Source organism: Thermobia domestica, chromosome 2 (genome assembly GCF_964235325.1).
Source record: "Thermobia domestica chromosome 2, izTheDome1.hap1.1, whole genome shotgun sequence".
NCBI lineage: Eukaryota > Metazoa > Arthropoda > Insecta > Zygentoma > Lepismatidae > Thermobia > Thermobia domestica.
Window position 1 is genome coordinate 301,704,012 of NC_137455.1, and position 26,949 is coordinate 301,730,960.

The 26,949-nt window shown below is 33.7% G+C and overlaps 1 protein-coding gene across 1 annotated transcript in view; it reads right to left on the minus strand.

Moving 5' to 3' along the window:
- The window catches only part of LOC145679468 (sodium channel protein Nach-like), a 244,203-nt gene that overhangs the window by 127,587 nt on the left and 89,667 nt on the right, over nt 1-26,949 (minus strand). The window contains exons 3-4 of the mRNA XM_081750047.1: nt 5,826-5,922; nt 490-787 (exon numbers count right to left, since the gene is read on the minus strand). Coding sequence (XP_081606173.1) covers nt 490-787; nt 5,826-5,922 — 395 coding nt within the window. The remainder of the gene's footprint in view (nt 1-489; nt 788-5,825; nt 5,923-26,949) is intronic.

Below are 26,949 nucleotides of genomic sequence, written 5' to 3' on the forward strand. Positions count from 1 at the left end.
GATGATTCTCATTAAGAAAGGTCATACATTTTCAAACTGTGAGCAAACTCTTTATTAAGAATTAACAAGGTTCTTGTGGAAGACTAAGAGATCGGAAGATTCCATAAAGGGAACACTGATGATGCATTGTTCTTAGTCCTTTTAGGTTTTCCTTCTTATTGAATTTTACGTGACGGAAAAAACTAATGTTGTATCTCAGACACCATAATTAATTGATCAGATACCTGGACCTTTTCCATTCCTAAAGTTGAAATAAACATCAAAACATGTGTGTTTGCAATCCATGGGAAGTATAACAATCATTTTCTATTAGATATTCTGCCTATTCGTAAAAGTGTGTTCAAGGAGTGCGAGACGCACTAGGAAAGAGGCATTAATATTACAAGATTCCATTTAAAGGACACGCACCTTTATGTTCAAAACCTTGTTTTCTTTCTGGACAGACATCTTACATATTGTTTAGAAAAAATCTGTGTATCAAGAACTTACCTTTATTTACTCCGATAAATCTATCTGTGCAGTTACATAATTTCATCTTTTGCTCTGCTTTACATTGTGCAATACATGCCGAGAAACTGTAGTATGGAAACGCCCACATTCCTTCGTTCTCATCAGGGAACTTACATTTCCTGGATTCTAATGGAAGAGCTCGTACATCTTCATCTGCAACTTCATCAAAGATTATCCTCTCAATATAACTCTTTTTTTGGAAAATGGGGATTAAATTTGAAGAACTTAAGGGATAAGTGCGTTGTAATGGAATGCCATATTCATTCATCAGGAGGACCTAAAAAGACAGGTCTGTTATAATAATCGTGCAAATTAAAAAAAAAACTGAGTATGAATTATAGATATGTTTAATCCCTTTATATAGGTAAATCAATCGTACTAAAAGCCACTGCTACAAATTCGACAACCGCCACTACTATTACTACTACTAAATAATAAAAATAACTTAATTAGTAATTAAAATATTATTTATAATTATTATTACTATTATTTTTGTAAAGTTCTGCTTTTGGAGGTATAGGTAGAACATAAGTAGATGGAATTACAGTCCGGAATCGTTTCCCACTAAAGATGTTTATTTCAAAATCCACTATAAACAGTATATTAAAAATATCACTTTAATGTAATTTTTCTAATACTCGGTTAAGAGAACTGACCCAAAGGTCGAGCAGCCAAGAGTAGAATCTTTGCAAAGGTCTGAGTGAGCTAAGTGGGAGTCGAAGAAACAAAGAATACCGAGCAAACTACAATCTTCCAAGCAAACTAAAATATTCCGAGCAAACTAGAATATTCCGAGCAAACTAGAATCTTCCGAGCAAACTAGACAAGAAAGAAGCACATGGCTGATGTTTCCCAACGTGTCGTTGTTTGTAAGGAAAGCCATGGGGAATACCGCACCCTACAGGCAAGTTTAAAAAATATGTCATAAGTTTTTCGTTCTTGGAAAGAGATACTGGAAATCATTATACTGAGAGCAAAGAACACATAGATAGAACACTCAAACAATGAATATACAAAGCACAGAAAAATATACTTTCATACTAGAATAGTAGTATGAGAAAATTGATAAAGAGTTAATTGTTTTTCTCAAGATTTGGAGAAAAGAATAATATACGTACACTAATTCTCTGATGGATGATGATTGAATGTTAGATGTTGATCAGATGACATCAGCAGCGGTGTTGTCACTATAACTACCTAATAAAAGGGGTGGAGAGGGGTCAAGTTTCGGTAGTTTTGCGGCTAATGAGGCAAGCGAATAAGATAATATACATAAAGTCAATGAAACGATAAACACTACAAATACGTTGGATTGACTGATGTAAGTAGTGTGCCCATACTGGAGGAGAAGATAAATCAATTTATGAACAGCCTGACTTTTCTGATAACATGTTTATGCTGTAGCATTCACGAAATATTGGCACAAATGACACACTTAGTGGTGAAATACAATCGTATTCCTATATCAACTAATAAGACAGAAATGAAGGCAGTAATAGCAATAATAGTTCATGAAAATGCACTGGATAAATACATTTAGGCACAGTATTTGGTACTTTGTAATTGTTGGAGTAAAAGGTGCATGAATCTAATAGTACGTTGCAAAGTTTGTAAATTAAAAGTGAAATTCAAATTTGGATTTTCGAGTATTTGGAAAAATACGAAAGAAACGTTCACTGAAACTATGGTGTGTAGGTTCAAAGTATCGGTGACTATGGAATGAAAATGTTCGTAACTGAAGAAGTCGGCTCTGAGTTCGTTAACAGCATCCGAGTCTAAGGTTTCGTTCCTTTTCAGAAATATCTTCACAAATTTTTGAATAGAAAGATGAAGTACCTAAACTGACTATAAATGGAATTCCTCAGTTCGTGAGAGAGTAGGTTATATTTTCAATCCAAGTTTGAAAAAACAGACTGACAAGTAATCCGTTTCAAAGAGCTGTGGCTGGAGAAAATGTTTTCATATGAGTACCATAAGTCTTTCGTTTGCACTACGTTTGTAACGTTTGTACGGACAATATTTTCGTTTGTCGAGAAATCGAATTTATAGAAATAATCTCAGAAAAAAAAGAAAAATAAAAAAAAATTACTCAGCTAAACTGCGTCCCTCCACGTTTCAACTTTACATCATCTGAAGAAATCAACTGTTTATATCTGTCGCATTAGCGGCTCGAGAAGCTTGCCGCTTTCATAGACAATAGCCGAAAGCAAGTAGGTCGTTGCTGAATAATACTGTATTTACTTACGGAAAAGGGCAGACATAGAGAAAATTTAATAGAATCGGTCAATAAAAAAGCACTACTAGTCCACAAAACGCATTTTGAGATATTTGAAGAAAGAACTGTCGTTTGTTCATGCCACAAATGTACAATCGTCATAATAGATTTCTGCTATAACGTTCCAGGTCTTTGAAATTGTACCACTCTTCATTATAACTTGTAGTTCTACATATTTAGTGTTATTTTTGCCTTTAATTCAAAATGGCTTATTTTGGACTCACACTGTTTTCCCACCAGCCGATTAAATTCTAACGTTGAGATATTTCCGAGAAGTTCTTTTTTTTATTTTGATATGCACAACCAGAATTCAAAATGCACATACATTTACATGAATAAACACATAAAACTTATTACTGGACATGGAAAACGTAAACATTACGGGGCCTATCTTGCGCACAAAATAGCCCCCATATGCCATGCCCTCTTTCCCGAAAATTATCAGGGAAAAAAACACAACTTTTGTCGGTACAAACGATTTGCTTTCGAATGGTGTACTTCAATTTTTTGTGTTGTGATACGGGGGCTATCTTGGTGCCAAGATAGTCCCAAATGCCATCCCTTCTTTCTCGAAAACTACCAGGGTACAAACAAGCCATTTTAGGGCGGCTATCTTGGCGGGGTCCTATCTTTGTGGTCATTTATCTAGTCACTATGCCAGTAACTGTTACTTTTTGGAGTAGAAAATCAGTAATTTGACGCATAAATGATATACAAAGTAGCCCTTTCAGACAATTTTCAAATTATTTTTCTACCGGATCTGAGACAGTAAAAGGCAAACTAGTGCTAATAACATACACTATATAATTTCATTCGTATAGTTATTTGTCCAACATGTGTTGAGTACAAGGCTACGATCACGATGTTTAGAGATTGAGCATAATTGAACCATTACTGTCGTGAACGATGATAACGGCATATCATATACACTACCCTACGACTTAAATGATGCAAAATTTTATGCTTGACAGGCTTTTGGGAATGTTACAATTTAATAAATGATGAAGTTATTACTTATGAAATTTGAAACGAAACACGAACCGTTTTATAATGTAATATATATATATATATATATATATATATATATATATATATATTGACAAATTTTTAGGAGGTCCTGTTTCAGCTAAACCACTGACAGAACAACCGTGTTTATTCAATCCAACAGAAACTACTTTTACCGACAGTCAGATAGTTCCTTCTGAAGTAAGTAACTGTGAATTTATCAATTTCCTGCAAACTATTGCAAAGATTTTGAGAGTACAATGAAAGAAATACGTACTTATTTTAGTGTATATCTTGTGTTATTGCGATTCGTGTATATTCTTATATCTGTTCACGCACTAATTTATTATTTTATCGAGTCCCTAAAAAGGCTACTATACATGTCCAGTATATAAATAAACAATATGTACCCTATGGTCTTAGTCATTACCAGAATTCATTGATAGACCCTGAGCCGATTTATTAAGCCCGCCAACAATTTTATTCCGAAGGCTCATTAAAATAGTAAATAGCAGATAAATTATCTGAAAATTAGAGACATCTCCAGAATGAGCTTACAGGTGTTTTCCTAGAATAACGAAACCTAGGTTTCTTCGTCATCATGCTTCAGATCATCTACTGTAACTGGTAGAGTTCTCAGGAATAAGAAGTTTTGAAAATAAATAGTCTTTAGTAGGCGATAGGTCGGCGGAACGTGTTGGCCGAGAAAACAGAGGAATATTGGGTTTACCCAGGACGTGCAGAACAGAACCTAGAATATAAAAGCGTGTGTTCCTCTGATGGAATGAAGTACCAGTCAGAAATACCACGGACGGAAATGTAGAAATACAACAAAGGATAGTAGGCACAAACCTATACATAATACAATGGAATCCCAGAAGAATAAACCAACGTTGTGATACAAAATTCAGAGGTAATTGAGTCTAGTGCGGATGCAGACATAAGCAAGGTTTGTCTGGAAAGTGAATGCCCTGTCTCGTATCTTCATGGAATACATTATTGTTCCCATACATATACAGTGCTGTTTGGAGAAGCTTCAGCAGTGGGTGACGCGCGAAGTTGCTCCGGTAAGCCAAATGATGTAGGGCCCTTTCTGGGTACTCCTGCTGTTGTGCAACAAATTACAAGTCTTCGTTAATGTGCTAGATGCGAGAACTAAGCCATGAGTGTTCCTAGCTTGTGGTAAGTGGCGATCAGTCGGCACCGTCTTTAGAGTTCTTCTATGCGTTGCTGTGTTGGTATCTGTAATGTAAGTATCTGATTTATGGTTTGCATTACAGCTATTCTATTGCCAATCTAACAAGTATTTATAGTTTTCATACTTTGCAACGACACCAAAATCAATAAGAAAATAATCAACTCATTAATGTATGATAGCAACACTAACTCGGTGATCAATTTCATCTCCCGGAGAAAGGAGCATAGAACCTCATTTTCTAATAAAACGTCAACTGACCAAAGCTGCAATGGATAATTTACAACCTCATTTAAAAGGATTACAATTATCATTTCTCTTATCTGCTTCATTGATGAGAAATGAGCGTTGCCTCAGTTGAACAGCTCTTGCCTCTTTTGAGTGGGATCCCTGGTCGATCACCGGATAAGTAAGTTTGTGTTGAACAAAATATTTTACGTGGGTTTTATCGGGTTACTCTAATTACCACTGCTGTTCTCATTCTATTAGTTCTTTTCTTTTACCGTTCACTTACCTTAACCATGCCTTTGTTAATTAAAGGATATACGGGAGCAGTAAACTGAAAGATTTCTTTTCTCATTCACAGGAAGACAGAAGGCAATATTGTAGGAGAGTAAGGTTAGAAATGTACCGATATTATATATATTATCAAAAGTAATAGTACCTGTGTTCATGATCACGTTCAGCGCAAGTTTCAAAATTGCATTCAAACGACAATAACAATAAAATTTACTTAGAGATAAACCAATAAAATTATCGAAAATTTCTTACTTGAAATTAGAGAGAAATTCAACCACCCAATAACTTATGATAATTTTCTCAATACTGATTGAAACTTACCAGTATTCCTTGGCCATCCCACTTGAAATATAAAGATATTTCAAAACGTCCATTCTTGTCGTACGTCATCAGAGTGTTCAGTTTTGAATTCCTTTTCCTAAATAAAAATTCAATATAAGTACTTAGTTTTTCCATGTGTACATTGTGGGCCATTTTCTTTAACTTGCCAATAGAAAATATAATGTTCTGAATAGAACTTATCAGTTTGCGCGATAGAAATACGTACACGAAACAAATAGTTTGCAATAATCTGGAAATGATATTCTACTACTGCTACTAACTATAACTACTAATTATTGCAAGAATAGAGGAATGAATTGAAGTTATTCACTAGCAACAAAATTACACTTTGTAAGTAGTAACGATCAAAGGAAAACAGTGAAATATTTAATATATATATATATATATATATATATATATATATATATATATATATATATATATATATATATCATTGGGACACATTGAATTTTAAAAGAAAAGTGAATGCTGATATGTATTTCGTACCTTCATATTGGGTTATCTTAGACAATACCGAAGGATCGGATCAGAGCTAACATCATATCCTTGAACTTCAATGAATTCAATGTAAGTCTCGAGAACCGTTTCGTATTCAGCCCGTTACTCTGACTTTCAGCTTACTTTTTGAGGTTTAGTCGAGGCTGGACGTTATGTACCAAATGATCTTTCTTACATTTATGTTTTCTTTCCTGTTTTAGATTTCATGATTTTGGGCAACCGAAAGCATCCTGTAAGGCGTGGCGTAGCAGTGTGCAAAAATACGGTATATTATACATTAATAACTGAATGGGTAACTACTATATTTTGCCCTGATAATCCGAGATTTCACCGAGAAAAGATGATTCCAGAGGTTTGATGATTAAAAATATCTCCGCTACTTATGCCAAACATTACATGAATGATGCCGTTGGAAGCTCAGTTTAATTTTTTCTGGACCTACAAGTGTCACTTTTTGGAAACGTGGTTCGACGTAGACTTAGATTGCTATTTTCCCTCCATCATCATCTCACTACTTCCTCAGATGTTTTATCGGCCTATGAATCCTTTCTGCAGCTTATATAACTCAGCTTCGAAAGCCCTGATCCAGCAATGCTCAGTGTTGGAAAACTAAATGTTTGTTCTTTGCTATGTGTCCAAACTATAAATTGTGGCAATTACGTAATATAAATTCTTGACTAAAACAGGAATACTCTTGCTTATTGACCTTTATACTTGATCTTCTTCCTTTTCTTGAATTAATCATTTTCTATGTAGTTATTATGTTAATTATAACTTCCGTGTAGCACGAATTTAGATATATATGGGAACTGTAACCAATAATGTAGTCTCTCATTCTTCTTCCGAAGTTCCCGAAGAAAGTGGAAATAATAGATTCATCTATAACATTATTAAAATGCAATTTATTAAATATCCTGGTGTAACATCGCGGTATTTCCTGATTTTAGGCACTTTTTAATCCTACTTTAATAGCTAGGTTAGAACACACATGCAGAGTATATATATATATATATATATATATATATATATATATATATATATATATATATATATATATATATATATGACGGGGTTCCCTTATTAGGGTAATTTCCTTTTGCGATACGCACACCCTCTAAGTGATCCTATGTGACCATAAACATGCATTACTGAAATAGCAGTACCCTACGAGAAAGCTAACCACCAACGACAACAAAGTTATGAAATGGTGTTTCCACATTGTAATATAACTAGCATCAATTACAAACTTCGTTGCGTTATATAAAGAAAAAAATAGTCATATCTTCCGTTAGGAAGTCATTTTTACTATTACTAAACATCTCTTTGAAATCCGTCGTTTTTGATGATTTTTATATATCCCCTTCCTCTCCTCATGTTGCAGGGCACGACATCCGAAGTGTCGTTGTTCATCTCAGCGACCCCTAAAACTATGAATTCGACAATGATATTGGCTATATCGATCTTTTATATATATATATATATATATATATATATATATATATATATATATATATATATATATCCCTTTTCCCAATATTATGGGGCTGAATTTGGTTTTAAAGGACATCAAATGTGTCACTGTTCATCTGAGTGACCCCGAAAATTTGATCGATATCAGTCCGATGGTTCAAGGGTTTTAAGTTTTATATATCTAGCCCTCTTATTCCCCTCCCGTAAGTTGCACCGTAAAAGTGAAATTAAAAAAAAACATCTCAGGACAGAAACTCACATATGTTAACAATTTGATGGAGACTAATCGTTTGGTTCAAGAGTTATTAAGATTTATTTATTTTCTAACTCTCCCCTTCGCATCCGTAAGTTATATCGTCAAAGTGAATAGATAAATACTATCCCAGGCCCGAACATTATCTATGTTTAAAATTTGATTGAGATCGTTAGGATGCTTCAACAGTGATGCAGTCACAAAGACAGTCATTTTGATATTTATTTTCATATATACCTCCCATACTCAACATTTTCTTCTGTTAATGGCAACACCGTTGATCCGACCCTTGTAGACTTGCAGTCAGCTTAAAGAATACTTGCAAACATTTAGTTTAAGGTCTACAAAGCATTAGTAATTCGCTCCCTGTGTGCGCCACGTTATTTGTATTTATGATATGATTCACGTTATTTCTCGAAACGTTTGAAACCCCAAACTGCATTTGGAATGTATTTTGTTTAATATATTTTGTCTTTCGTTTCATTGTTGCTTACAATGATGTCCAATTTAGGTCATTCTGTTCACAAAAACACACTTTTCATAAGGTTGGCAACACTCTTCATCCTGCGTTATTTTTCAATAGACGAACATATGTCTTCCTTTCTCTACTTGCTTCCTGCAAAGTTTCATTTCTCTGTTTCTTTTAGATTCTCCCTTATCACGGCTGCACAATCTAAATCTCTATTATAAAATTGTAAGTGACTATGTTTATTTCTGTAAATGCCTTCAACCGCCCGACCAACCTCTATCAAGTTTTTTTTTATGTAGATGCAGTTTTGGCCTGGGAGACTTTTTAGTTATTCACTTTAACAGTAGGCCTTAGCGAAGTTGCAGGAAGGGGTATTATAGAAAATAAGTAGAACTTAATAACTTTTTAACCAAGTCGCTAATCTCGATCAAATTTTCAATTTAAATGAGATTCGAGTATGGGATGACGGGGCAATGTATTTGAGGAGAACGATAGGGAAATATACAAAATTCAATATTTTTAAAAATAAAGCGAGAATCACATGATCAATCTGAATCAAATTTTCAACATAGATAAGGTACAAACCTGGGAAGTTTTTCGTCATTTTTCTTTGACGAAATCTTAGGAGAGTTGGAGGTTAAAAGATCTGAAAGCTGAAGGAGGTCCATTAAAATGAAAATTGAGAATCTATACATAAAGTGAATTTTGTTACTTCATACTGCAAACTATGTTGAGAAACAAGTATTGGAGCAAACAATTTACGAAATTAAAGAAAAACTATATTATGCAGAAAGAAAATTATATTTTGCTATGCTGAATGTACCTGCCACTTCCTTGCTTCAGAGTATGGCGTTAAGGGGAACTGAGATAAAGATATGGGAACCCTATAATTTTATTTGCAGATTACGATTTGTAACATACCATCCTTCTGGATCTGGGAAGAAGAAGAATGGATGGTTACATGAAGGAAAATTGCGTATGGAGCGTTATATTTTCTATTAATACTACTATTGTTAATCATTTTCAGTATTTAAAACGACTTTATTCACTTTGTAAAAAGTCTTCTTTTTAGAAAAATAAAGTAATTAAAAATGATTGAAAGGAATAATGTAAGGAGGAATTGACTTAGAAATGCTATGCTATGACAACTTGAGGGAAAAAAGGTGTTTGCGCGCGTTGGTTCGGTGGGCGTGGCTTGTCCCGCCGATTCTACCTGGCTCGGTGACTCAAGGACCCGTTATTTTGTTCCCTGAGTTACCCCAGAGAGGATGGAGTTGTTTGGTGGTTGCGTGTTCTTGGCTTGCTTGTGTGTTAAGTAGGACATGTTCTTGAGTGCATATACGTGGGCAAATCTGAGTTCCGTGCCGGAAAAGCTTTTGCTACTATATATTCTTTGCGAGTTAAGTGAAGTAAAGTATCACGATTTGTGGAATAAGTTCACAGTGTTACTGGAGAAAGTTGGCAAAGAAATAGGCTGTTTTTGTGTCTGTGAAGTTACAGAATCAGAGAGAGAAAGAGTGAATGCTAAAAGTGAACCTCATTTCACTCTATTATTTGTAGTTAGTGAGTGAAGTTACAGTGCGTTTTGTGCCTGTCATTAATCTCTGTAACAACGTGATAGCATAATTTCTGGCACAGAGCAAAGAATTGCGTACGTGATTAGTCAACAGTTAGTCAAAGAGGCCAAATACCAAACGAGAGGAAAGAAGACAGTAGGTAAACCATTGAGTTTTTCCGATACTTGGTGAGTTAATACTATTATATTTACCTATAGTAATTGTGTTCGTTAAAAGTGTGGATAGTGAGGTCGTCAGTAGTTTGTTTCCAAAAGGTTTAAAACTCGTGGACCTTTGCTTTCCAATAGTAGATATTTTCCTCCCAGAAATTGTGGCGATTATTCTTTCTACTTTGACCTTAATTGTTGAAATAAGGTTTAAACCACCTGCGGATCCGATATTTCGTTTAAATTAAGTATTTTCTTTTTCAGCTGTTTAGCCATATGTTAAAAGGAGAGCGTGTTTTAGATATTTTTTCTCGAAAGAAAAATATAGATATATTTTTCCTCGAAAGTTGTCATAAGCTTGAAAGTAAAGATTTTGATTCAGAAGTAAATTTGACTGCTATTATTTGGATGAATTAACTAATTAAGATCTGAAACTATTGTCAGAATTATATTTAGAAATATTTTTCATGTTTGAAAGAATTTATCAATGAGTAGTTGATGTTCGTAAAAGTCGACAGGAGATTCGTAACTATTAAAATCAAGTTTTGATGATAATAGTAATTATTGATTGTAGATACTATTTGAAATTTAATTGAAATTGAATTTAAAGAAGATTACAATCAGCTAGTAAAGTAAAAATTTAAAATTCTGAGATTTAATCATATTAATCGAAAGATAATTATTGTTAGGATAGTTGTATATTGCACATTTCTTCCGAGTGTATATGTGCTATTCAAACGATTTAGTGCATATACACCACCTTCCATTGGCAATAAAGTTGTTATCTTAAAAATTGAACACTGTTGTACATGTTCATTAAGTTTATGTTTGATATGTTTCCTTTTCTAAAATAGAAATATTGGATCTGCAATTCCAGCTAATACTAGTTAAGTTGATTACGCGATACTGCTCGACTCTCCTCTCCCAATCTCTCTCTGCCAGGCTTTGTGATCTGAGCCCATATTGACAGTCTGTTTAATTTTTGTTGTTTTTTTTTGTAAACTCTCAATGTGGATTCGATTAGGCGAGGCTAGGTGGAAGGGGGCGTTACAATTTCCTCAGGGAACAAGATAACGGTTTTAAGATCTCATCTCTAGATGTTTAAGAGAGTAAGTTTATGTTTGTGTTATACTTAGGATATTTTATACATTTTCATTCCACTAAGAGTTATAAAGTAAAAAGAGTAGGAAATATTATTGAAGTAGAATATCCTAAATTATATTTTGGTAATTTATCTTTGCCATTAGTATTCTTGGTAAAAACTTAGATGAATTTTCAGATTCCTCCAACGTTCTCATTCCACTTGAATTTAATATTGAATCTGAAGATAAGATTGTCAATGTGTTGGAGTATTGACTGCTTTAAATTAAATTTGTTAGTAGGTTTTCACATTTTTAAGCTGTTAGTTAATACTGTCCTCCAACATTCTCATTCTACAAAAAATTGCAATATTGTTAGAACTTTGATAGATGGAATGATAGTTAAAGATATTTATTTGGAATTGAATTTTGAAAGGAATTTGCCCTATTAAAGAGAGATAGTCTTTTCCTCCTACATTCTAATTCCACCAAATTTTTTTTGCATTTTTGTTTAATTTATGAATGTTTATAAATCATTGGATGATTATTGAAAAAGACTTTCAAATTTGTGAGGTTAAATTTTAAATTTCTCACTTTCCTCCAACATTATCATTCTACGTAGAGTTAATAATAATATCTAACCTATATAATTTGAATGAATTTGAATTGTTTAGTGTTTACGAATATAAATTTTGAATTTTTGAGGATTATTTTTCCAAATATTAATAAAAATATATCGCCACTCCGTTTTGTGTTGTTTGAATTTGAGGATCATTAATTGGTCGAACACTATTGTAGTTTATGAATAATTTCAGATCTCTTCCAAGTTTTTTCGTATCAATTTCTAGTTTATGTTCCTAGTAATATAAGTAATTTAGAATCTGTATATGACTATTTATAGGTATTTTTAATATATTGTGCTGTTTTGCTTTGTTTATTTTTGTAATATGGAGAACATTCAAAGCGAACGTGATTATGTCAGCATAGACATGCCAGACTCCGAATTTGTTACTATTGATGCAACTGGTCATCCGAGTTTAAATTCTAATTTCGGCTCTTTGAGTATGGGTTTAACGCCGCCGATGCATAATAATTCAGGTGTTAGGTTCTTTCCTACTCCTGATAGGAATAATTTGAATTATTCAGTAAATAGTTCAGCGGGGACTTACGGTTTTAGTAGGATAGCTAATCCTCCTAACTTGAATATTTCTAGACCAGAACATAGGGTTACATTTAATGAACCGCCTATAAGAAGAGAGATGGGGTCTTCTCCTTGTAATGTAAATTCTTCCAATGAAAATAGATATCGAAATAGATACTTAGAATTGGGTAATTATTATAGTAGAGTTTCGAATATTCTCAGTTCGACTCCTAGAGTGGGAATAAATAATATGCATGCTGGCAATTCTAACTTTGTTCCAAGTAATAGAAATCTAGAGGGTAGAAATATTGATAGGGGAGTGCAATCTCATGTAAATTTAGATGATCATCATTCAGAAGCTAATTATGAACATAAATTAATGTTGAAGTATACCCATGCTAGATCATTACCTTATTTGGAGAATAGATTTATGAATATTAAAAACGTGAATGGTAATGATAGTTTGCAAATTTTTGAATTATTGTTCAAAATTGAAGAAATTCTAATGGAGAGCAGCTATTCATTTAACATGATACTATCTGTTCTGATTCCGAAATGTAATGAGATTGTTTTAATAATAGTTACTTCGGCATTGAATGATCATTTAGATTGGAATGTGTTTAAGAATAACCTATTATCTAGATTTATTACTCCTACAACTGTTCATTCATTAGTGAGTGACAGAATTTATAGAAAGCAGAAGTTATCGGAACTCGTGAATGAATATGTGAAATCAGTAACTATTTCAATGAATGTATTAGGATTAAACATGGAAGAATGTGAATTAGTTAGCATGATATTAATGGGAATGAACCCAAACCAAAGAAATAGGATGCTAGGAAATTATTTTCCTAATAGCCGTTTAGAACTACTAGACATAGCCGAAAGATTTATAATGAGTACTCGAGAACAAATTGAGTATAATAGAGCAATGGGATTCAAATGTAAAAATCAAATGATTCTTTCTAAGAATAAGTTGAAAGTTAGTGACCATAATCAGAAATATAATACTTTTTCAAATAATAAAGTAAAATCAAATCGAATGAATGAAAATTCCGAGGTTTCGATACCTTCAGGATTCTCGGGATTTAATAACAATAGAGATCGTTCGAAAGTTATGGGGAAGTCAGTAAACCAGAAAATTCCTTCAGAGATGGACGGATTAGTAGCAACTTTCGTTATTGGCAAGATTAATAATATATTAACTAGTGTATGTGTAGACGGAGGTTCTAGTTTTAATCTTGTTACTAGATCGTTAGTTCGTCGCAGTGGTGCCGAACAACATATACGTACTGTGGAAGAAAAAACGGTGAATGCCCCTTCGTGTTTACATTTCTCCACGGGAGAAGAGATTACGTTGAACATTAACTTATCCGGATATTTCCAAGTGGTGAATTTTCGAGTTGTGGAACAGCTACCATGTGAGTGTTTGTTAGGAATGCCTTTCCTTAGATCCACATCTGCTGTTTTGGACTATGAGAACCATATTTTAGTTTTGAACGGAGGAAGAAAGAGAGTCCGTTTAACATTTCAGAAGAACGTGTTTAAAAGTGGATTGAGATCTATAGATCCTCAAGACCAGCGACGATTTATAAGAAGACCAGCGGGAAAGAAAGCAATAAATCAGACTTCACCGAGTGTTTCTTCGATTTTTATTAGAGCGGATTATAATTCTTCGGGATATTCTGATAGGGGAATTCAATGCGAACTTGAACTGAATAACCTAGAAGATCAATTACTTACCATTGAAGTTTCTAATTCATCACAATTAATTGAGATGAAGAATTGGATTGAGTGCGATCTGTTGAGGGCTTCCTACACCAAGGGAACTCCAGCAAAGGCAGTTAGTGATGCTTCAAGATCTCCTAGCGTGAATGGTGAAGAATTGGAACTAGGAAGATTTCCAACCACCCATATAGAGGAAACACCTGGTAGAACAACATGTGTCGACATGTCTATGATCTCGACTGATGTTGATGGTAGAGATTTAGTTCAAACTCAGCAAGATGAAAAGGAAGATCAAATAGCCATGAAGAAGAACAATGAAGTTGATGGAAGAAGTGAAGAAATGGATCAATCTTCGGGTAGTTTGAAAAAGAAGATTCCTTCAAAGAAGTCAAGAAAGAGGAGGATTAAGAAGAAAAAGAGTACAGATCGGGTGAAAAGGGACGAGAGCCAGGAATCCAAGGTTAATGAATCCAATATTGAAATTCCTTCTGCTTCGGAGGTACGGACTGGACATCATCACAGTTCATCTGAAGCATCAGATGTGGATATTGAACAGGCAGAAAACTTCCATAAACTTGTCAGTAGAAATAAAAAGTATATCAATAAAGATTCTCACCAGGGAGAAACCAAATGTAAACGATCTCCACAGGTGAAAAACCCATCGAACACACAGGTGGAAAAATCAGATGAAGAAAACTGGAAGTATCGCAATCAGGATATTAATTCATTCATAGATTCGATTAATAAAAAATATGCAGATGTTATCACTGAACGAGTTGGATGCATCAAACACTTCACCGGTCATATTCATTTATTAGAAGACAAACCATTTAAACAAAATCCATTTCCAATCCCTAAAGGAAAGGAAAAGATTTTTGACGAACAGATTCGAGAGTTGGTTGAACAGGGCATATTAGAGGAAGTAGACCATTCCAACTACGCTAGCAGTTGCTTCCTTGTTAAGAACAAAAATAATACATTTAGAATTGTCGGAAATTACGTTAAGGCTAATTCTTTAATAGTTAATGATCCTTTTCCTGCTCCAAACTTGGAGGAATGTCTGACAGGGTTGTCGGGGAAGATGCTGTTTTCACGCATTGACTTACGGTGTGCGTATAATCAGATTAAACTAGACGATAACTCAAGAGACATTACTACAATAGTTACTCCAAAGGGTTTATATCGTTATACACAGTGCTAGTTGGAATTAAAACTGGGAGTAATCTATTAACTCATGTTATGAAAAACTGTTAGGAGACTTGGAAAAAGATGGTGTAAGAACGTATTTCGACGATGTATTGATATTTTCAGATACTGTAAAGGAACATAAGGAAACAATTAGAAAGGTTTTCGATATATTTAGAAAATATAATGTAACGGTCCCACCTGATAAGTGTTTGTTTTTCTATAATAAGATTAATTACCTAGGTTATGTAGTATCAGGGGACCAAATGGAGATTGATCCGAAAAGGGTATCAGCAATCAAAAATATTCCTCCACCAAGGAATCGTAGAGGTCTGATGAAAATTCTCGGGTTGTTTAGTTATTATTCTAAGTTCGCGCCCGAAATGCAAGAAATCATGGGACCTTTAAGTGAACTCAAGTCTGTCAATAGAAAATTTGAATGGAATCTAGAACATCAAAAGATTCTTGACAGCTTGAAGAATTTATTGGTGGAGAATGTTGTGTTAAAAACTCCTGACCTCAATAAACGTTTTATAGTAAACGTGGATGGCTCAAGAAAGAGTATTGCTGGGTGTTTGCAGCAGGAGAACAGCAAGGGGGAGTATCAACCCGTCGCTTTCTTCAGTAAGAAACTGTCGGAAGCTGACTAACACCGCAGCATTTATGAAATCGAATTCATTAGCTTAGTAAAAACGATTGCTCGATTCCGACATTACTTGGTAAAGGAATTCGACGTATTAACGGACAATAAGGCTTTGACTTCGATTCTCAGCAATTCAAAGAGACTAATGAAGTACGGACCATTAGTAGAGACCCTTTGTCAATTTAATTTTCAAATAAAGCACGTTAGATCTTCCGACAATTTAGTAGCAGACACATTGACAAGGGTTTACAGTCCCTTTGAATTTCGCATTATAGATGGGCCTATGGGATTAGCTGCCTTTAATGAGAATCTAAGGTTAGCCCATATGTGGAGATTTCCTTTGATAAAAGAACCGATTGATGAGCTGCAGAGAGAAGACTCTGAATTAAGAGATATTATTGAGAAGATAGAAAAGGGTGAGTCAGTTTCAGGCTATATCCTGAATAAGAGAATATTAATGAAAAAGACGAACTCGGTAAACAACCCTTACAAGATAGTGTCCCAAGAATCTAAGACATGTGCTAATCGAGTACTATCATAATGATAAACTAGTTGGCGGCCATTCTGGAATTATCGGACTTTGAAGAAGCTATATAAGAGATTCACTTGGGAAAATATGAAGCAAGAAGTAACGGAGTTTGTTCGATGCTGTCATCGATGTCAGTTGACAAAGGAGGAAAATAAAAAAGAAAATGGGACACCTAATCTCTCAATACAATAAGAGAATAGGATCACAGTAGTAGAAAATGGATCGATCTGGCTCAGACCTGGATCAGCGTTAGCCAACTCACAAGCCACTGGGAAAATGACCACCGTGCACCGTGAGCCCACGGTCTTTTACGACCTCCATTTTAGGGGTGAATTCGTTCCCTTTTATGAGCACTTTTAAGGGGGTGTATTCGTTCTCTTTTACGAGCACATTTTAGGGGGTGAACTCATTCCCTTTTATGAGCATATTTTTCAACCCCTATTTTAACATAGCATAGAATACATGGAGACTATGAACATACAGCAGAGCAAATAACAAACACAACCACCTCCATTTTAACGGTGTATTCATTCCCTTTTATGAGCATATTTTCCAACCCCTATTTTAACATAGCAGAAATTACATTGAGACTATGAACACACAGCAGAACAGATAATACATAGTACAGCTAATAAAAGAACATGGCTTATTTTCCAACCCTATTTTAACATAGCAGAAATTACACTGAGACTATGAACACACAGCAGAACATAAGAGTACGTAACACACAAGGGTGTATTCATTCTCTTTTATGAGCATATTTTCCAACCCCTATTTCAACATGACAGAGACTACGAAACATGGCGGACATAGCACAGAGGGTGTATTCATTTTCTCCACCTCTAATTGAACATAGCAGAAATTACACTGAGAGTACGTAACACACAAAAACCTCCATTTTAAGGGTGGACTCGTTCTCTTGTATAATTACTTTTCCAACCCCTATTTTACCATAGCAGATTTTTCAACCCCTATTTTAAGACAATGAATACCTATGTAACATAGCGATTGGATACGCTCTTTGAACCGATTTGGATGAAACTAGGCATATGGGGGTTTCCGACCATGCTGAGTACGAATATCATACATATTTTTACCTGGGTCCTATAGTTTATGTGGCATACGCCCTTTTTATGACAATTTTAACCGATTTGGGTGAAACTCGGTATATGAGGGTTTTCGGACATGCTGATTACAAATATCATACTTATTTTTATCTGGGTCTGATAGTTTATGTGGGATACACCCTTTGTATGGCACTTAAAACCTAATAACTCGAAAACGGAGCCAAATATCGAAGTGGTGTTTCCACATTTAGCAATAGGTCATCAGGTACTACAAGTTCCAAAATTAGTCGTCATCGAGGTCAAAGGTCAAAATACTTAAAACCCAATCACTCGTAAACTGCGCCACATATTGAGGTGTTATTTCCAAATGTAGTAACAGGTCATCAACTGCTACAAGTTCCAAAATAATGACCATCGAGGTCAATGGTCAAAATACTTAAAACCCAATAACACGAAAACTGAGCCACATATTGAGGTGCTGTTTCCAAATCTAGTAACTGGTCATCAACTACTACAAGTTCCAAAATAATGATCATCGAGGTCAAATGTCAACATACTTAAAACCTAATAACACGAAAACTGAGCCATATATTGAGGTGCTGTTTCCACATTTAGTAATTGGTCATCAAATACTAAAAGTTCCAAAATAATGGTCATCGAGGTCAAAGGTCAAAATACTTAAAACCTAATAACACGAAAACTGAGCCACATATTGAGGTGCTGTTTCCACATTTAGTAATTGGTCATCAAATACTACAAGTTCCAAAATAATGGTCATCGAGGTCAAAGGTCAAAATACTTAAAACCTAATAACTCGAAAATGGAGCCACATATTGAGATGCTCTTTCCACATTTAGTAATTGGTCATCAACTACTACAAGTTCCAACATAATGACTATCAGGGTGAAAGGTCAAAATACTTAAAACCTAATAACACGAAAACTGAGCCACATATTGAGGTGCTGTTTCCACATTTAGTAATTGGTCATCAACTACTACAAGTTCCAAAATTAGTCGCCATCGAGGTCAAAGGTCAAAATACTTAAAACCTAATATCTCGAAAACGGAGCCACATACTCAGGTGCTGTTTCCAAATCTAGTAACTGGTCATCAACTACTACAAGTTCCAAAATACTGATCATCGAGGTCAAAAGTCAACATACTTAAAACCAAATAACTCTTAAATGGATCCACATACTGAGGTGCTGTTTCCAGATTTAGCAAGAGGTCATCAACTACTACAAGTTCCAAAATAATGATCATCGAGGTCAAAGGTCAACATACTTGAAACTTGATAACACGAAAACTGAGCCACATATTGAGATGCTGTTTCCACATTTAGTAATAGTTCGTCAATCACTGCAAGTTCCAAAATAATGACCATCGAGAGTTTGTAAACGGAGCAACGGATAAATTTTGTACAAAGCAGAGAAATTGAAGGAGGAATAAACTTGAGTGGCCTATTGAATTTTGTACCAACGAGAAATGTCATTTTTTCTAGACCATGTTCTAATATTTTAACAAACGAAGAGGTGAATTTCAGTGACTTATTCAATTTTGCATCAACGAGAAATAATTGCGTATTTTAACCGGCTCAGAAGTTCAATACTATTTTGTACTCTTGAGTGAGCTTTCCAATTTTGTAGCAAGAAGGACCATTTCTTTTTAAAACTAACTCAGAATTTCATTTCATTTTTGTAATACTCAAATTTGGATGAAGTGTTTAGTTTTGTACGAACCAGAAAAATTGAAGAAGGTCCGTTTAGACTAGTTCAATTATTCTGTACAGTTTTTTACTACCCAAATAATCACAAGAAAATCAAAGAAGGGTCATTTTAACTAGATCAGCATTTTATACCTTTTTGTGCTATTCAAATAATAATAATAATAACAAATTTCAGTGGTCTATTTTATTTTTGTACCAATCAGAAGAAAAGCAAAGATATGCCATTCTCAGACTTTTATACCATTTTGTACTACTCCAATAAACGAAGGAATACCAACCAGAAAAAAAAGAAGTGAACACCAGGTGGATTATTTTCTTTTGTACCAACTGGAAAAGAGAAGAAGAGCTATTTTAACTAGATCATTATGTACTGTTTAAACAAACGAAAATTGAGCATTATGTAACTTTTGAACTACTGAAATGTTCTATTTTTGTATCAATTAGAAAACACCGAAGAAGGGTCATTTTAACAAGTTCATAATTTCGATGTTCTACTTTTTATACCAACGAGAAAAAATGAACTAGCTGTATATACGAAATAATAAATTTAAGTGACCTATTCAATTTTGTACTACTCAACTAAACAATGGAGTATTTAGTTTTGCACTATTTTGGAGTATTCAAATAAACAAAGGAATTATAACTTGTGTCAACTCTAAAATTAATTAAACGAAGTAATGCATTTGAAAAACCGAAGTTGAATATTTTATACCATTTTGTATTATTTCAACAAACAAAGGAATAAGCAAAAACAAAGGATCATTTTATATCATTTTAAACTAGTCTAATAAACGAAGGCATAAATATGAGTGAGCTATTTAATTTTTTAGCTGAGTATTTTAACGAAAGAACAAATTGTACTAACCAGAAAAAACCGAAGAAGGCCCATTTTAACTAACTGAGAATTTCTGTACCTTTTTGTAAATTTGAGTGGCCTGTTTTTTGTACTAACCAGAAAAATCGAAGGAGGTCCAATTTAGCTAACTCAGAATTTTATACCATTTTGTACTACTCAAATAAACGAAAGAAAAAACGAAAAAAAACAATTTAACTAGCAGCTCAGAATTTATATACGTTTTGTTTAGGTGTCCAATTTTTTGTACCAGCGTGAAATGCCTTTTTAACCAGCTCAGTAGTATTCAAATAAACAAAAAAACGAAGAAGGATCATTTTAACTAGCTCAGAATTTCTGTACTTTTGTGCCATTCAAACAAATGAAAAAACTAAATTTGAATGGAGTATTATTTTTTGTGCCAAGCAGAAAAAGGAAAGAATTTGTACTGACCAGAAAAGGCGAAGAAGGATTTAAATAAACGAAGGAATAAATTTGAGTGATCTATTCAATTTTATACCAATCAGAAGAAAAGCAAAGAAGAGCCATTTTAACTAGCTGAGTATTTTTGTGATACACAAGTCAACAAATGAATAAATTTGAGTGACCTATTCAATTTGGTATCAATAAGAAATACCATTTTAAATAACTCAGCATCTTATACCTTTTTGTGCTATTTAAATAAACGAAGAAAGCGAAGGAGGTTCAATTTAGCTAACTCAGAATTTTATACCATTTTGTACTAATCAAATAAACGAAGGAATAAATTTTTATGACCTATTCAGTTTTGAAAACAAGCAGGAAAAGAAAGAATTAACATTTTGTACTAATCAAATTTTGAGTGGCTTAAGCAAAGAAGGTCAATGGTAACTAACCTTTTTGTGCTATTAAAACTGAGTGACCTATTCAGTAGAAAAATTTTATTTGCAATTAAAAAAAACGGAGAAGGTCTATTTTATGTACATTTTGTACTACTCAAATAAACAAAGAAATACCATATTCTTCTACTCAAACAAACGACGGAATAGGCTCAGAATTTCTATTCCTTTTTGTGTTATTCAAATAAACGAAGGAATAAATTTGTGTGACCTATTCACTTTTATACCAACCATGAAGGTCCATTATACCATTTTTCTCCACAGTATAAGTGTTCTTAATATTGCAACCTTTAAAATGCTTCTTTAAATAAAGTTTATAGATTTTCTCTCTCATTTCACGTTTAATTAAGATCGTCCACACCTTTTGCAATAATTCGTAATCATACTGCAGCAAACAGTTGTGATCTTTTTCATTCTCATTATGTTTAGAACATGCTTCACATAATAATACTGAATTTGGTGTATACTCATTAAATAATTGTATAACACATGTATGACTAATACTTTCACTAGTACACTCGCACTCATTAGCTTCCAGTTCAAAACAGGTAATATTTGAAACACTGTCATCATCACTTTCCGGGAGTATCATTATATCTGTTATAGCGTCTAAAGTAATACACTTCTTCTATTTCTTGTGTTGGATATATGATTCTCACTTTATCACGTAATTCATCTGGCAAATCGGGGTCAGACGGCTGGATTAACAGTATAGGTTTTTCGTTTTCACTCTGAATTTCTTTTTCTCTAGGTGAAACATAAACAATCTCCGTTCTAGTCATTTTTCTGCTCATCAGCAAAAACCAATCAAATAAATAATTTTATATATCTACAATAAAAACATTCTATGCATTCTCCGTGTTTAATAATATGTTTTCAAGGCAATATAACATCATGATGTATGTTCTATTATTTTCCAAATATACTCCATAAACTTATATTCCATTATAATAAAATACATAAATGCAAATATATATATATATATATTTGTTTTTTTGAACTTAGACGAGGAAGGAAAGTCTAAAAAAATAATTGAATCGTTGAGCAATAGGCAGTACCTTAGCAATACAAATGTTAGGTAACGCATTTGTAACGTTGATTAAATATCTGCATCAACATGGAAATTTGAAAACTTCTATTACTTTGATATAATCTCTTCTTCTGCTGATTCAAAATGGTCAAGTATGCTCTTTCTTCTTTTTTCTTTAGTACGCAAATTGCTATGTAGTCTGTTCTACACAATTATGACTCAACTCTGGTTTGTTAAATCTCACGTTCAATATTTTATTAGCCTTTCTTAGTGACTGGAGAGTCAATTTAAATTGTTCTCTGGATGACACAAAAATATACAAAATGTAACACCACAAAGGTATAAAATTCTGAGCTGTTTTCTTCTGATTGTTACAAAATGAAATAGAGTAATACAAATGGTATAATGGACCTTCATGGTTGGTATAAAAGTGAATAGGTCACACAAATTTATTCCTTCGTTTATTTGAATAACACAAAAAGGTAAAGAAATTCTGAGCCTATTCCGTCGTTTGTTGGAGTAGAAGAATATGGTATTTCTTTGTTTATTTGAGTAGTACAAAATGTACATAAAATAGACTATCTCCGTTTTTTTTTAATTGCAAATAAAATTTTTTCTACTGAATAGGTCACTCAGTTTTAATAGCACAAAAAGGTTAGTTACCATTGACCTTCTTTGCTTAAGCCACTCAAAATCTGATTAGTACAAAATGTTAATTCTTTCTTTTCCTGCTTGTTTTCAAAACTGAATAAGTCATAAAAATTTATTCCTTCGTTTATTTGATTAGTACAAAATGGTATAAAATTCTGAGTTAACTAAATTGAACCTCCTTCGCTTTCTTCGTTTATTTAAATAGCACAAAAAGGTATAAGATGCTGAGTTATTTAAAATGGTATTTCTTATTGATACCAAATTGAATAGGTCACTCAAATTTATTCATTTGTTGATTTGTGTATCACAAAAATACTCAGCTAGTTAAAATGGCTCTTCTTTGCTTTTCTTCTGATTGGTATAAAATTGAATAGATCACTCAAATTTATTCCTTCGTTTATTTAAATCCTTCTTCGCCTTTTCTGGTCAGTACAAATTCTTTCCTTTTTCTGCTTGGCACAAAAAATAATACTCCATTCAAATTTAGTTTTTTCATTTGTTTGAATGGCACAAAAGTACAGAAATTCTGAGCTAGTTAAAATGATCCTTCTTCGGTTTTTTTTTGTTTATTTGAATACTACTGAGCTGGTTAAAAAGGCATTTCACGCTGGTACAAAAAATTGGACACCTAAACAAAACGTATATAAATTCTGAGCTGCTAGTTAAATTGTTTTTTTTCGTTTTTTCTTTCGTTTATTTGAGTAGTACAAAATGGTATAAAATTCTGAGTTAGCTAAATTGGACCTCCTTCGATTTTTCTGGTTAGTACAAAAAACAGGCCACTCAAATTTACAAAAAGGTACAGAAATTCTCAGTTAGTTAAAATGGGCCTTCTTCGTTTTTTTCTGGTTAGTACAATTTTGTTCTTTCGTTAAAATACTCAGCTAAAAAATTAAATAGCTCACTCATATTTATGCCTTCGTTTATTAGACTAGTTTAAAATGATATAAAATGATCCTTTGTTTTTGCTTATTCCTTTGTTTGTTGAAATAATACAAAATGGTATAAAATATTCAACTTCGGTTTTTCAAATGCATTACTTCGATTAATTAATTTTAGAGTTGACACAAGTTATAATTCCTTTGTTTATTTGAATACTCCAAAATGGTGCAAAACTAAATACTCCATTGTTTAGTTGAGTAGTACAAAATTGAATAGGTCACTTAAATTTATTATTTCGTATATTCAGCTAGTTCATTTTTTCTCGTTGGTATAAAAAGTAGAACATCGAAATTATGAACTTGTTAAAATGACCCTTCTTCGGTGTTTTCTAATTGATACAAAAATAGAACATTTCAGTAGTTCAAAAGTTACATAATGCTCAATTTTCGTTTGTTTAAACAGTACATAATGAGCTAGTTAAAATAGCTCTTCTCTTTTCCAGTTGGTACAAAAGAAAATAATCCACCTGGTGTTCACTTCTTTTTTTTCTGGTTGGTATTCCTTCGTTTATTGGAGTAGTACAAAATGGTATAAAAGTCTGAGAATGGCATATCTTTGCTTTTCTTCTGATTGGTACAAAAATAAAATAGACCACTGAAATTTGTTATTATTATTATTATTTGAATAGCACAAAAAGGTATAAAATGCTGATCTAGTTAAGATGACCCTTCTTTGATTTTTTTGTGATTATTTGGGTACTACAAAACTGTACAGAAATATTGAACTAGTCTAAACGGACCTTCTTCAATTTTTCTGGTTCGTACAAAACTAAACACTTCATCCAAATTTGAGTATTACAAAAATGAAAGGAAATTCTGAGTTAGTTTTAAAAAGAAATGGTCCTTCTTGCTACAAAATTGGAAAGCTCACTCAAGAGTACAAAATAGTATTGAACTTCTGAGCCGGTTAAAATACGCAATTATTTCTCGTTGATGCAAAATTGAATAGGTCACTGAAATTCACCCCTTCGTTTGTTAAAATATTAGAACATGGTCTAGAAAAAATGACATTTCTCGTTGGTACAAAATTCAATAGGCCACTCAAATTTATTCCTCCTTCACTTTTTCTGCTTTGTACAAAATTTATCCGTTGCTCCGTTTACAAGCTCTCGATGGTCATTAGTTTGGAACTTGCAGTGATTGATGAACTATTACTAAATGTGGAAACAGCATCTCAATATGTGGCTCAGTTTTCGTGTTATTAAGTTTCAACTATGTTGACCTTTGACCTCGATGACCATTATTTTGGAACTTGTAGTAGTTGATGACCTCTTGCTAAATCTGGAAACAGCACCTCAGTATGTGGATCCAATTAAGAGTTATTTGGCTTTAAGTATGTTGACTTTTGACCTCGATGATCAGTATTTTGGAACTTGTAGTAGTTGATGACCAGCTACTAGATTTGGAAACAGCACCTGAGTATGTGGCTCCGTTTTCGAGATATTAGGTTTTAAGTATTTTGACCTTTGACCTCGATGACCATTATTTTGGAACTTGTAGTATTTGATGACCAATTACTAAATGTGGAAACTGCACCTCAATATGTGGCTCAGTTTTCGTGTTATTAGGTTTTAAGTATTTTGACCTTTGACCTCGATGACCATTATTTTGGAACTTTTAGTATTTGATGACCAGTTACTAGATTTGGAAACAGCACCTCAATATATGGCTCAGTTTTCGTGTTATTGGGTTTTAAGTATTTTGACCTTTGACCTCGATGGTCATTATTTTGGAACTTGTGGCAGTTGATGACCAGTTACTAGATTTGGAAATAACACCTCAATATGTGGCGCAGTTTACGAGTGATTGGGTTTTAAGTATTTTGACCTTTGACCTCGATGACGACTAATTTTGGAACTTGTAGTACCTGATGACCTATTGCTAAATGTGGAAACACCACTTCGATATTTGGCTCCGTTTTCGAGTTATTAGGTTTTAAGTGTCATACAAAGGGTGTATCCCACATAAACTATCAGACCCAGATAAAAATAAGTATGATATTTGTAATCAGCATGTCCGAAAACCCTCATATACCGAGTTTTACCCAAATCGGTTAAAATTGTCATAAAAAGGGCGTATGCCACATAAACTATACGACCCAGGTAAAAATATGCATGATATTCGTACTCAGCATGGTCGAAAACCCCCATATGCCTAGTTTCATCCAAATCGGTTCAAAGAGCGTATCCAATCGCTATGTTACATAGGTATTCATTGTCTTAAAATAGGGGTTGAAAAATCTGCTATGGTAAAATAGGGGTTGGAAAAGTAATTATACAAGAGAACGAGTCCACCCTTAAAATGGAGGTTTTTGTGTGTTACGTACTCTCAGTGTAATTTCTGCTATGTTCAATTAGAGGTGGAGAAAATGAATACACCCTCTGTGCTATGTCCGCCATGTTTCGTAGTCTCTGTCATGTTGAAATAGGGGTTGGAAAATATGCTCATAAAAGAGAATGAATACACCCTTGTGTGTTACGTACTCTTATGCTCTGCTGTGTGTTCATAGTCTCAGTGTAATTTCTGCTATGTTAAAATAGGGTTGGAAAATAAGCCATGTTCTTTTATTAGCTGTGCTATGTATTATCTGTTCTTCTGTGTGTTCATAGTCTCAATGTAATTTCTGCTATGTTAAAATAGGGGTTGGAAAATATGCTCATAAAAGGGAATGAATACACCGTTAAAATGGAGGTGGTTGTGTTTGTTATCTGCTCTGCTGTATGTTCATAGTCTCCATGTATTCTATGCTATGTTAAAATAGGGGTTGGAAAATATGCTCATAAAAGGGAATGAGTTCACCCCCTAAAATGTGCTCGTAAAAGAGAACGAATACACCCCCTTAAAAGTGCTCATAAAAGGGAACGAATTCACCCCTAAAATGGAGGTCGTAAAAGACCGTGGGCTCACGGTGCACGGTGGTCATTTTCCCAGTGGCTTGTGAGTTGGCTAACGCTGATCTAGGTCTGAGCCAGATCGATCCATTTTCTACTACTGATCACATTGGATGATTGACATCATAGGAATTTTACCCACCTCTAAAGGCTTTAAGTATATACTCATTGGAGTTGATAACGCTAGTAGGATTGTGGTGTTGGAGAAGCTAAGAACTTTAACTTCAGCATCAATTACCGAAAAGCTAATGTATATGTTTAGTAGGTTGGGATTTTCTGAGGCAATATCTACTGACAATGCTTCAGTGTTTCTATCTGAGCATTTCAGAAAGTTTATGTTTGGACTTGGCATAAATCATATAAAGCTTA